The sequence below is a fragment of the Apodemus sylvaticus genome, chromosome 2, assembly GCF_947179515.1.
Source record: "Apodemus sylvaticus chromosome 2, mApoSyl1.1, whole genome shotgun sequence".
NCBI classification, from domain to species: domain Eukaryota; kingdom Metazoa; phylum Chordata; class Mammalia; order Rodentia; family Muridae; genus Apodemus; species Apodemus sylvaticus.
In genome coordinates, this window is record NC_067473.1 from 125,578,022 (window position 1) to 125,591,074 (window position 13,053).

Consider the following 13,053-nt stretch of genomic DNA (forward strand, 5'->3'; position numbering starts at 1 on the left):
ATTTACAGCCATAAAAATATGTTTTCTTTTTCTAAACATACAGGTTTTCTTCTTGCTAAGTATAGATGAAGAGTATATGTTATACATTATTAAAACATATACTGAAATGTCCTGGAGGAAGGTCAAGCTTTAAAAAAACAAAAAACAAAAAACAAAACCAGGAAAGAATTCATAGTGTGGGAGGAGAATTGCCAATCACTTCTAGGTCTAAATAGTTTTACATCAGGTATAAGGTGACATGGAATCACATAGCAGTACCTACGAAAGGGACACATGGGCCGAGCAAAGGGAAGTCATCTTACAGGGCTAAACCTGTGACATCATTCTCTGCTTAGGATGGAATAGGGGACTGGGGCTGGCACACCCTTACTCCCCTTATACCTAGTTGTGCATAGTAGTTACTCAGATATTTCTCTTGTATTTCATAGATATTCGGCAGAAGCAGTGCTGTATTAAAACTATGTTTTCAAGTTAAAAGAGCAGTAACCCTTTGCTGTTATGATTTAGTGATCTGTAAAGATCTACCATTACCACATCCACAGAAGCATCTCTTACATGTTGAGTAGTAAACTGCCATTCAGAGATGGTCAGCCTTCAGTTTCCATAGGCGCTGGGAGAGAGCAGCATCTCCACACACAGGCTGCTGGCTCACAACAGACTGCAGTACAGGCAGGCTGACCAGGACTGGTAAGAGTAAAGTGTGTGATCTATGCCCTTAACTATATGCCACTATGGAGGAGAAGTCTTAAAGCAAGAACAGAGCGGCTCTATTTCCTGGTCACTGTCTGGGTCTAAGATGCTGTCCCCATATGCTTCTCTGTTGCTGTGATGAGAACTGACCAAATAAACATAAGGGAAGAAAAGGTTTATTTCAGCCTTCCGTCCATCATCATGAGAGAAGTCAGGGCAAGCGCTCAAGGCAGGGACTGAAGCAGAGACCTGATGTCTGACACCATTGCTGAGGAGATGTGAGCAAACCTGTGTTCACCCAATGGCAGACCACAGCATGGATAACAACAGTCTGCCTTGGGAACCAGGGAACTTTGTTGAGATTATACACAGGTTCAGGTACGTATGCGCTGTGTGTTTGCTGTGTCTTAGCAGGCATTACCAGCTGATCACCCAGCCCACATTTCATCAAGCTGACATTCTTGGAAAGTCCAGCAAGCGGTATCCTATGATCCAAGATGTGAGCCTTACATTCTGTTCCTGCTCTGCAGTGTTTTTAGCCAATCTAAGAGTTAGGAATCGTGATGAATGGCCAGTTCATACATTCTCCCTTCTTTACACATGCTAAAGTCATCAAGTTCTAGCCTGACTTTTAAAAATGAGGACCTGGTACACTTGTGGCACCCCAGAGATGACAGTAATGGGTCCCTTTTGTAGCTGGTGCTTCAGTCCGACTGCACGGGCACTGAGAGGGCTTCTGAAGGCTGGGGTTCACCAGCGACTCCTCCATGATTCCCTCGTGCTGCGAGGCGGGCTTGCCCCCTCAGCTTCCCCTTGTAAACTTGATGAGCATCTTCTCTGAGATTTTAGTTTTGTCATATACTAGTTGTGTGTGTACATGGGTTAGTGTGGCATTTGGTACAGTACACATTGTAACACTCGGGCTTCTGTCTTATCCCATGAGGTGCCGTTTTAGAGTTCTTTCTTCCAAAAAACAAAGGCAGGAGTAGTAAAACAGCTGTGCCATTTGTCGACTCATAGGAAGCATCATAAACCTCAGTTATTTATCTTAATTATTACTCAATAGACATTGAGATGCTGTTGAGTGAATGTGGCCTCTTCTCCCTTCTGCCAAAACAAAACAAAATACCCAAGCAAAACTAATACAAAATGAAATAACATACAGAAATCTCAGAGAACTTCCCAGTTAGAATAAATATCCCAAAAGACACATCTACATAATTCAGAAAAAAAGTCTGCATTAACAGTGTTCTTACTAAGCAAGCATGGTACTGTAGCCACTTCTGCCTTTGCCCCAGAATAATACTTTTTTTCTGTTTAAGGCTCTTAGAAATTCTTATCTTTAACTTTCTCCCCTATCTAGAAAGGCGTACTTCTAAAAGGCTTAGTCAGGCTAAATGCAGTATTTTACTCAAAGTGCACATCCCACCCACAACATCTTACAGCCACAACTGCAACAGGCAGCCTGTGGGCTCTGAATAATTCCTAGTTAGCAGCAGGCTGCATCCAGTCTTCATTATACAAACTCTGGCTGAGAAGTCTTGGCCAGCCTACAGCCACCCAGTGATGCTACTGTCTTGCTGTTGTGTTTTCTGTTTTCTGTTTTGTTTTGTTTTGTTTGGGTTTCCAAAGCTTATTTTGAAACCTCTGCCTTACACATATTGGTGTATGATTACAGGATTGCTTGTCTGACTGAATAGGAGAGTCACAGGCAGCTCTCAGAATGGCCTTAGGAATGCTTGTGCAAGGATACACAGCAGCTTGGTCAGCTTCTGTAAGAGACCATGTCCAGGAAGTGGTCATGTGCTGGGTCTGCTCTGTGGTGAAACTTGTTGGTGGAGTCACAGCTGTGAGTCTCCCCAGAGCTGATTGATCCCAAGAGCTGTGCAGATTTGAAATCCTTCATGTTGTCTTAGTTGTCAGGCATCATTATTTTGGAATTGAGTAGATGACTCGGAAATAACTTATTATGCACCCGTGAAAACCACATAGTAAAATTTTATAATCTCACAAGACTGGAAGTCAAATGAGTCCTTTTGAATAGACAGTTTAAAAGTCCCACACAGCCATATTTTAAATATAGCCAGTTATTTAGTCTTTCTGTGAGTGGCCTTCCCTTGCTTCCCAGCGAGTTTCTGTTTGTTTGTTTTTGTTTTGATTTGTTTTGGTTTATTCCATCCTCCTGTCCCTGTACACGTGAGCTAAGTTACAACCTCAAATATTTTCTAATTTATAAATAGTACTTTTTAATCAGCGCAGTTCCTATTGCTCTTACTAACTCCAAGATGTAGCATTTGTAAATGGTTCTGATCTGTTTAGATTGTTCAGTCTCAAAATTACTTTCCCAAAATTTTATATTCAGTTACTCATTAAGAAAAGCAAAAAACACAAAGATATTGAGGCAAATTGCTTTGAATGCAGCTAGTATGAGTGCCTTATTTATTTAACCAGTCAGCAAGTCTGTTTTCTTTCCCTTCCTTCCTTCCTTCCTTCCTTCCTTCCTTCCTTCCTTCCTTCCTTCCTTCCTTCCTTTCTTTTTTTTTTTTTTTGAGAAAAGGTCATCTATGTAGCCCAGGCTGGCCTCAACCTCATAGTAATCTTTCTTCTAAATGTTGGGATTACAGGCATAAGGCACCCTCTTGGGTTTTTCAGTGTCATTGCCGTGGCTCCTGTTGTGTTTACTCTGATGCGAATACCACTCTGCCCTGAAGGCAGTGCAGATGCTGGTGTTGTGTAGGGCACAACACATGGCCCATTCACATCACTGCTAGGTTGGCTGGGATTTAAGGACCGAACACTAACTGTTGCACATTCTTCAGGAGACTGTGGTGAGGGTCCCACTGTGTGAAGTGTTTAGTGGCTAGAGGAGTCAGTTTTGCCTGTTGCTGTCAGTCATTATTAATGCTGAATTTTCCACTGACATTGGCCTCTGACTTTGTTTTAGTTTCTCTGGGGACTTAAAGACTTTTTTTCCTAAGATCGTATTAGTATTTACTTTATTATAAAATGATTTCTTTATATCTTCTTAGGCTAGTTCTGCCCAGGTAAAGTGAAAAGTTAGGCTTGTCTATGGGGATTCTATATTTAAACAGTCTTCCAACATTGGAATCTAGTTTGATTGATTCTTTCCCTTAGTAAGCAGGTTCTTTTTCTTTGTAGAACACAGTAAACACACCCGTGAAGCTTCTGCATCCCCCTCTCTCCTTCAAAACCCTCTTCCTCCCATATATATATGGAATATGTCTAATATATTTATAATATAGTTTATATAATATATAGTATATCACACACACACACACCTGGAAGACAGTTCTGCCCATTTGCTGCATTTATGAATTACATAGCGTCTTTGACTTCTCCTTCTGTGATGTTATTCATCAAGTTTGTTTGTTCATCAAGTGTAAGTTTGTTCCTTACTGCTGCTCTAAGCCAAGCTTGTGAGCAGTGGCTTAAGTGTGTGGAATAATCTTTTCTTGAGAAAATGTCAGCAGATTAATAATGAGAGATGACCTCTTCTCACTAAGGAAATGTGCTTCAGGTCTGCATTTCCTCTCCAGTCAGTATTTCAGCGAGTGGTGGTGTTAAAGCTGGCCTGCTGCTGTTAAAGGCTGGAGGTATAGCTCAGTGCTAGAACATGTACCTAGCATGAGTAAAGCAGGCACACATACACACACACACACACACACACACACACACACACACACACACACACACACACGGAGAGTGCACACACAAGCATTTAACATCCATGCTTTGTGACTTTTTTTTTAAATCAAAATGTGGCTAAATTCATAATAATTGCTACAAAACATGAACGTTGTTGCCCATCCCTGTGTCCCATTGCATCTCTAATGCTTATATAAAAATGGAGAAAATAATGATTTCCACAAAGGCACCCATTTATTTTCAAACATTAAAGCATTTCCTGAAAATCTACCAAATTATGAGCTGTGTAGCTCAGGACTTTAAAAGTGCATTTGTAACAAGGTTTCTTAAAGTTTATTTGTTTTCCTAAGTAGGGTTAAAAAGTCTATGTGATAGGTATACTTTTAGCCCAGTGGGTTTAGTAAATATACAGAGAATTACTCTTTCTCACAGGGCTGAGAAGAAATGAGCTATCACACAGCAGCGTGTACGTTGTTATTCAGTGTTAAAAGCCTGAACTTGTCAAGATAAACAGAGCTATGTACATCTTGATTTGTTTTTGTAGAATCACCAAGTCTTTAGTGATCCCATAACAACCCTTCCTGAGGGAGTAGTCAGTGGGGAAATAAATACTCAGACAGAAAAAAAAAAGAAAAAAAATACTCAGACAGGAGGTGTATGTTGCGTCAACTGTTTTATTTTACTTGTATTGTGTTTGGTCAGTTCCGCAGAGACACTCTTCTTTTGGGTCATCATACTATTCTAAACATTTAAAATAAGATATTCAGGAGTTCCGTTTGGTAACGGGTCTGGTCATTATTTCAGGATAAAGCAGAGAAATATGATGTTCTCATTAGAAAAGAAGTAGGCCTGCCTTTAAATGTGGAGAAAGTTGACGGTGTCCACACAGGAGCAGAGCTGAACTATTGAGTGGCCAATGTTGTAGAACACAAATTATACAAAATAATCTATATTGGTAATCAGTTTCTATTAGCAATGAACAGACAGACATTGAATATTCAAATAAGAAGTTTCCTTCACATAGTTCTGCAACATGTGGAGTACTTAAAAAAAAACAAATCTGATAGAACCAGAGTCAAAGCCTATGAAATGCTAGTGCAGAGTCGAAAAAAGTTTAGAGGAAGCCGCAGTGAAGGGAGAGATGATTACTGTGGTGGTTTGAATGAGAATGGCCCCAGTTGCAACTGTTTGGGAAGGATTAGGAGGTGTGGCCTTGCTGGAGGAGATGTGTCACTGAGGCTGGGCTTTGAGGTTTCAGAGAGGCCATGCCATTCCGTTAGTTCTCTTTTCTCTGCCTCCTGCTGTGAGCTCTCCATTATTGTCCCTGTGCCATGCCTGCCTGCCTACTGTGCTCCCCACTGTGGTGATCATGCCTACTGTGCTCCCCACTGTGGTGATCTTGTACTCTAACCCTCTGCAACTGTGAGCCACCATCAACAGTTTCTTTTATGAATTGTTTTGGTCACAGTGTCTCTTCAAAGAAATAGAAAAGCAGCTAAGGTGCATATGATGAAAAGGCCAGGGGAAAAAAAGCAGTATTGCTAATGTGTCCATTCTGTCCAAAAATAATCCATGGCTTCATGTATCCTGGATGAACTCTCAGAAGGATGTCCTGTGGAAATTGACCATCTGATATTAAAATTCATGTGGAAATGTAAAGAACTGAGAAGAGTCAAAACAACTTTGACAAAGAACTAATCTGGAAAGCTGAAACTACTTGATTTCAAACTATATTAAAGCCTTTGATCGTCACGGAAGTGTAGAATTGGCCTCTGTAGATGAGGGCCATCTAGAGAGCAGACTTTGGGAGAAAGATTTCACTGAGGGAGAGGGCTATTTTTTTTTTCAAGCACTAGAACCGGTCGATGTTTGTCCGTACATAAAACAAAAGCACCTCAGCCCAGACTTTGTAACATAACAGATTAACTCAAAGGTAAAGATGTAAATACCCTTTAAAATGTAAAATTTACAAACATCTAGAGGGGAATCTTTGTGCCATTAAAATAGGCAAAGTTTTCTTACAAATGACACCAAAAGCAGGATTCATAACCTAGGCACCATGGTACACCCGGTGATCTCAGTGCTGAGCAGCACCCGAAGGATTACCACAGGTTCAAGACCAACTTGATCTATGTGGTGAGTTCTAGGTTAGCTTGAACTACAGAGTGAGATCCTGCCTCAAGCAAAATGAAACTAATCTCCCCCTCTGTAATATGAATATTAATATACTTGAATATTATTATATTAAAATAATTTGGACTTAATGACAATATAATGCTTATTCACAAAACATTGTTCAGAGAATGAAAAGGTAAGTCACAGACATCTACAAATGTACTCAGAATATATTAAGAATTTTGCAGTATCTTTAATTTAGATAATAGAGAACCTGATACAAATACACAAGTTTTTGAACATTCATAGATGGGAGATAAGTTAAAGCCCTGGCAGTCGGGCTGGGGCAGCAAGGCTGTACCTCAGCAGCCTGGACAGAAGGAATAGGGCCCAGCACCTAAGGTTGTTGTGAGGCCACAGACTTCAGAAGACAATTAGAGACTACACTAAGCATTGCGCAATATTAATATTCCATGTGGTGTGATTATATCATACCAGGCAGTAAGTTTTTGATGAACAAAGCACTGTTCTGCCATGTTCCCCAACTCACGCCTGCTGGGGCATTTACATGATCACCAGCTTATTATGTGAACAGCATAAGCATGTTTTCAATAATTTGAATTAATGCTGGGCATGGTGGCACACACCTGTAATCCTGGCATGACGAGTCTGAGGTAGAATGATCCTGAGTTTGGGGGAGGCTTAGACTATCATTAGACCCTATCTTAAAACATGTTCTGCCCCTTCAATTAAAGGACCGCTCCGATAACAGCTTGTATCTTTCAAAGGTGGGTTGTGGATAAGGAATTTTAAAAGAACTAAGGAAGTTGACATATGTTCTGGAATAATTATAAATTATTGTATTTATATGCTTAGAGTTATATGGGAACTATGAAAAATATTTTATTGTCATAAATTTATTATCTTTATTTTACTTTGTGCATATGAAATCTTCCTTGAAAATACTTCCTTTGAGAACCATAATGTAGCTGTCGCCCGTATTTCTTTGACTAATTTTAGAATGTAGTTAAGTCCTTGGGAAAGTCACTTATGTCACCATTGAAGAATGCTTCCAAAATAGATTCTCACTTAAGTTCCCATCCCAAGCTAAACCCACAGCAGGTTCTGATAAACTCCAAGATGGAATAACTTGTATTTTTCTTTCTCCTTCCACACAGGCCCTCTGGTCCTGGCGGCGGGGTCATGTGGTGGATTCTTGGCAGTCAGCAGTCTGCGGAGCTCTCGCAGGTGCAAGGGATTATATTGTACTGGGAAAGACCGAAGTGGGTGGGGGGGAGGGGGAGAGAATGTGACAACGCCAGCTGTGCAAAACAGCATTCTCCAGGAACTCTGGATTGTTAGAGGAAGACAGCATCTCTGCTGTTTACAAAAAGAATTGTCCTAGAAAAAACCCGCTAGAGGCATCTGCTTGAATGACAACCAATTTGTCTTTGACAAATTTCCCTTTTTCTTTTTATCTTTATTAAAGCCTCACTCGGGCCCTTGGATTATCTTAAGGGTAATTTATAAAGCCCTCTGTGAGAGTGGGGGTTGCTGCACAGCTGTCTGCTGGGAGCTGTGCTGTGGGTGATCAGAGATTCACAGCCCATGTGACATGTTTGACAGTGCAGGAGATTAATTACGATCGGGAGAGCAGGGACTGCTCCACAGCTTCCTGCAGGCTGAACTGCATGGGACAGGAAATACAGCCTTGTGAACATCTGGGCATTCTGGAGACATTAAAGCAAGAGGAGAGTTCGGTGTGCAGTGTCATGCTGTCCATCATTAAGTCCTGAGAGCACAGGTGCTTTAAAGAATGTAGTGAGTGAGGCCGGGAGGTGGTGGCGCACGCCTGTAATCCCAGCACTCTGGGAGGCAGAGGCAGGCGGATTTCTGAGTTCTACAGAGTGAGTTCCAGGACAGCCAGGACTACACAGAGAAACCCTGTCTCGACAAAAACCAAATCCAAAAAGAACCAAAAAAAAAAAAAAAAGAAGAAGAATGTAGTGAGTGCTAAGTTCAGACCCTAAGAGAAGGATCTGTTTTGTCCTTACAAATACAGGTAGCTGTAGTTGCAGTAAAGCAAAGTAGAACTTGGCCAGAGAATTGTAAGGTGTTTAGCTGCATTGCAGGGGAACGGATGGGCAGGTAGGTTGGAAGATGATTCTTTTCCAAATTCTGTATCAGTTGTTGGATTTTATTTATTTACATGTAGTGATTAGGACAATAGAAATCATATGTTTTATAGTCTCCTTCGTTAATAGTTTAACTCTATTTAAGTTGTGGAAGTAATCACCAAAACTAAGAACTTTCCCTGGAGACGGGTTATCAGCGTACACAGATGGGCAATAATCACTCTCCCACTCGAGGGATCCAGTGATACAATGTGTTGACCCTTGGTGATCTGTAATACTGAGCAGCTGTAAGGAGTCTTCGCTCTTCCAGCAAGAAAAAGCAACGCCCCCCCCCCCCCCACACACACACCATGGAAAGCTGTTCTCTCTTGGATGGCACTGGAAGACGCCATGATCTGAAGTCACTGTGAGCCTATAAATGCCTTCTGTCCCCAGCCATCCTGCTGTTTTCAGATGAGATTCTGCCAAAGAAAGGAATTGAAGACCTATGGGGGGAAAATACATTGTTAACAGGTCTTCTTTATACATTTGTAAAAAAAGAAATACATTTTTGTTTTTTTGGGGGAGGGGCTATTTGGTATAAATGTTAGTCTAGAGAAACAAGATGAGTATTTTGAAAACATTGCTGCAGGATAAACACAATTTGAAAACAGTCCAAGTGGAGTTCTGCAAGAGCAGGGGGATTGCAGGCCTGGTCTGCACCGCCGGGGAGATAAGAATGGCTTCCTACCCTCAGTCCTGGCCAGACACCCACACGCTGCCTTATGGGCTCTTCTCCTCATGATCCAACTCGCCCGCGGTGAGATGAGCTTTCCTCTGCGCTTGTGTTCTCCAAGTTCACACTGGCCGGGTCACTGCTGAGGACCACGCCCTGCCATCCTCCGCACGCCCGCCCGCTCTTCCTCCCGCCCTCCCGCTCACTCCTGTGCTCCTGTTTGTTTCATAAGCTACTTGGCACAAGTACCCAAAATGTCTCTTGAGATTGGAGGTGTTGATGGCTTGTCATGCGTAGACGGTCCCCTGGCTTTTGGTCAGGGTTAAAGTAAGGAAAAAGAAAGACCTTGCGGGTTTCTCACTCCAGGCCCTGACTCTTAAAACAGTGACGTCGAGTATTGATGCGTTTGCTGCCATTTTGATATTCGGGTATCTTTTGATCCGTTTCTTAGAGTAGAAACTTCTTACATTCTCTTGAGAGAAGGTATGAGGGAGAGACAGCTCTCTCCTCCTAGCGTGTAGCACGGAATGCAGGATTCAGGGTGTGACAAAGGGGAGAGCCCGGCCCAGGCTGGAACACACAGCCACCCTGTGGAGCCGTGCTTGCAGACGGAGTGTGAGGGGTACAGGAAGGAAGGAGGCCTTGCTCCTAAAGGCCTCGGCCAAGAGGATCCAGGAGCAGAGAGTGGCCGGGCTCCTGGGGCTGGGCTTGGGCCTCCTCCCCACTGCCCTCTGGTATATTCCTGACCTCTGCTCTGAGGTGATAGCCCCCGGCTGTCAGAAAGAAAGGAGTTCCTTTGCCTGTCAGAGGGCATTTGTTCCTCCAAGGCAGCAAGTAGTTTTTCTGTGAAAATCAGACCAGTGGATGTGGCCCAGAAAGGTGTAGTTGAACATTCAGTAAAGCACCCTAGAGACTGGTTCACCTGGGAACAGTCTGTATTTGCTGTGCTTAAAGGTTTTTTCCTGTCCGATATGCTAGATATGCTAGCGTGCTCCTTCCATTTATCTTGTAAGTAGAATATACAAAATACTATTTTTTATCTAAATGTTAAAGATACAAAGCTGTGCACTGTGTGAGTTAAAGCAGCCCAGTAATTGAGGGACTTCAAATTGATTTATTAATGCCTTACACTAAGTACAGATCCCAGCTTGGTAGTAAACTCAGGGCCTAGCAAAGCATGTATGTTTTGGGCTCATCTTTCTTCCACACTACTTTCATGGAGCACACATCGCTGGAGGATGTGCAGGTGTCCACAGGAAAGGATGGTTAACCTCTACCTGTGGCCAGGGCAAGTTTGACTTGAGCTAGCCAATTTATTTATAAATTGATTTAGGGCAGCTTGTGAATATTTTTACAAAAAAAGAATGAAGTTTAAAACTCAGACTTATCTTAATGTGTTGTTGTATCAGAGTCCTTGGGTGTGGCAAGATCGTTTTAGGGGCCTGGATCTATACAGCCTTGTTCCCAGCTCCATCCATAGCTGCTGTGTGACAGTAGTGGGTACTAGTGATCCGGAGAGTGGCAAATAAGCCAGGGTGGCACTCATGCCATCCTTTCCCTGCGCCTTACAGGCTCACCTTACATGCTTAGTTTGTAAAAACCATAGACTCATCAGGGGCACCCACTAAGCATACTGAGTGCCTACTGGGTGCACTAGATTAGAGCTAGGAAGAAAAATCACCCATTCTCTCTGCCCATGTCTTAGCTTGCTTTCTGTTGCTGTGAAAAACACCAAAAATCAACATGGGAAGAAAGGGTTTATTTTAGCTTGTAGCTGTTCCTGAAGTCAGGACAGGGACTCAAAGCAGGGACAGAAGCAGAGGCTGAGGAGGAACACTGTTCAGGCTTGTCGCCATGCCTCGCTCAGCCTGCTCTTGCATACAACCCAGGACCACCTGCCGAGGGGTGGCACTGCCCACAGCAGCCTGGGCCCTCACACAGGCACCAGGCTTGCCTACAGGCCAGTGAGGCAGGCAACTCCTCAAGTAATGTTCCAGATGACTCCAGCTTGTGTCAAGTTAGCACAGAACTAACGAGCCCGGTGCCCGCCTAGACTGGAGGTCCACCCAATAGCACTCCTATGCGTTACTCCTCTCCTAGACACTGCAGGGACTCCTCAGTGATGAGAATCTGCCCCACGGCTGCCTGTGCTTCCCAGAGGAGCATCTGAGGCTTCAGGGACCAGGAGCTGGAGCTGGTCAAGCTTCAGGGCGGATCCCAGCTCTGCACTGAGCAGGGCCTTTCTGAATGTTTTAAGAGCTGTCTGTGTAGATGGGGCGGAGGCACATGAGTGCCATGGACGCTTGGGGAATGGAGCAGTCGAAGGGTCAGCACCCTTCCTCCGTAAATGCTCTTAACTTGCAAGCCGTCCTGTTGGCTCACAGACTCAGCCTAAAGGACAAAAAGTAAGCGGTTCTAGACAAAGGGGGCCCTGAAGAGTGTAAGGTGTGTGGCAGTTGTGGGTGACTGAAAATAGAACATAAACAAGGGTGGGTGGCCCTTCCCACAACTGTCAGAGCAGATGTCACCGCAGCCAGGGTCACAGTAACAACTTCATTTCAGCCCCGTATTTAGAAAGATATTTGTCGGAGGTCAAATGTCCCTTTTGCTCATACGCCACAGTAGGGGGTGCCTGGAGCTATTTCTGGAGCGTTCTGTGCAAACCCCCACCCCATAAACAGCTGTTTATCCCCAGCTCCCAGGAGCCGAGCCTCCTGAAAGCCCTTTAGAGGGTTCTGTTTCTCCATTCCTCTGGCCTATCAGGGTTTCAAATGCATTGTTGTACCAAGTGAGTAATTGCCTTCAAGCCTAGTGTGGTGGGTGTCACATACCTTTAATCCCAGGACAGGGAAGTGAAAGCTAGTTCTGTGGGTTCGAGACCAGCCTGTTCTACATAACAAGTTTCAGGTTATCCCCAAGTACATAGTCTTAAGGCCTTGTCTTAAGCAAACAAAGCCAAGTAAGACCATAAACTGTAGTTTGCATGAGCAATAAGACTTTTGGTTTCTTTGTCCACAGATAAGGACACTGTTAAAATCTATGGACAGTTTGACATCACAGAAATTAGATGAGGAAAATATAGGTAGAGTGAGGGGCAAATGCATGCCGAGGCGAAAGGTTCCAAGGTGACGTAGAGAGGTCATAGGGAAATAACAGTGTCTTGTTTCGTGAAGAGCTTGGCTAGTTAGCTTGGCTATTTATAGAGAAGTCCCCGGTGACACACAGGAGTCCGCCCTTCTGCCTTATCAGAATAGAAGCACCAAAGCTTTGTGGTGCTTTAAGACAGGTAGTCTGCAGAAAGGTATGATCCCCAAAGCCCTGGGAGCCGTGTGCTTCTCCCCCTGGAAATGCACATCTGGCCACTGGCATGTGTCATGGACACATTTGGATTAGTGTACCGGGCGGTGAGAGCTTCGTTCCTTAACCCAACTGAGTATCCTTCGCCACCTCGCTCCAGTACTGCAGAAGATGTGAGGTAGATGAAATCGTTCATGTGTATCCTGTTCTCAACACCGTCAAGTAGACACGATGGCAAATCACTTTGACAGGTGTATTCAGCCGTAGATGTGCAGGTTACTGTCTAGTCTGGACATGTCACTGACTGCTGAGTCTTCCACACACAGGTGGCTTTGCAGCTGCAGTGACTACACCTCTGGACGTGGCTAAGACAAGGATCATGTTGGCAAAGGTAAGTCTCACAGAATCCGTAATGCAGATTCTGTGCCACTGTAT

General features: G+C 43.6%; 1 protein-coding gene across 2 annotated transcripts in view; it reads left to right on the forward strand.

The window, feature by feature from the left end:
* Slc25a26 (solute carrier family 25 member 26) overlaps nt 1–13,053 on the forward strand; it is a 93,716-nt gene that overhangs the window by 75,446 nt on the left and 5,217 nt on the right. For both annotated transcript variants that reach the window (XM_052174380.1, XM_052174381.1), the window contains 2 exons: nt 7,650–7,719; nt 12,945–13,009. In XM_052174380.1, the coding sequence (XP_052030340.1) occupies nt 7,650–7,719; nt 12,945–13,009 (135 nt within the window). The remainder of the gene's footprint in view (nt 1–7,649; nt 7,720–12,944; nt 13,010–13,053) is intronic.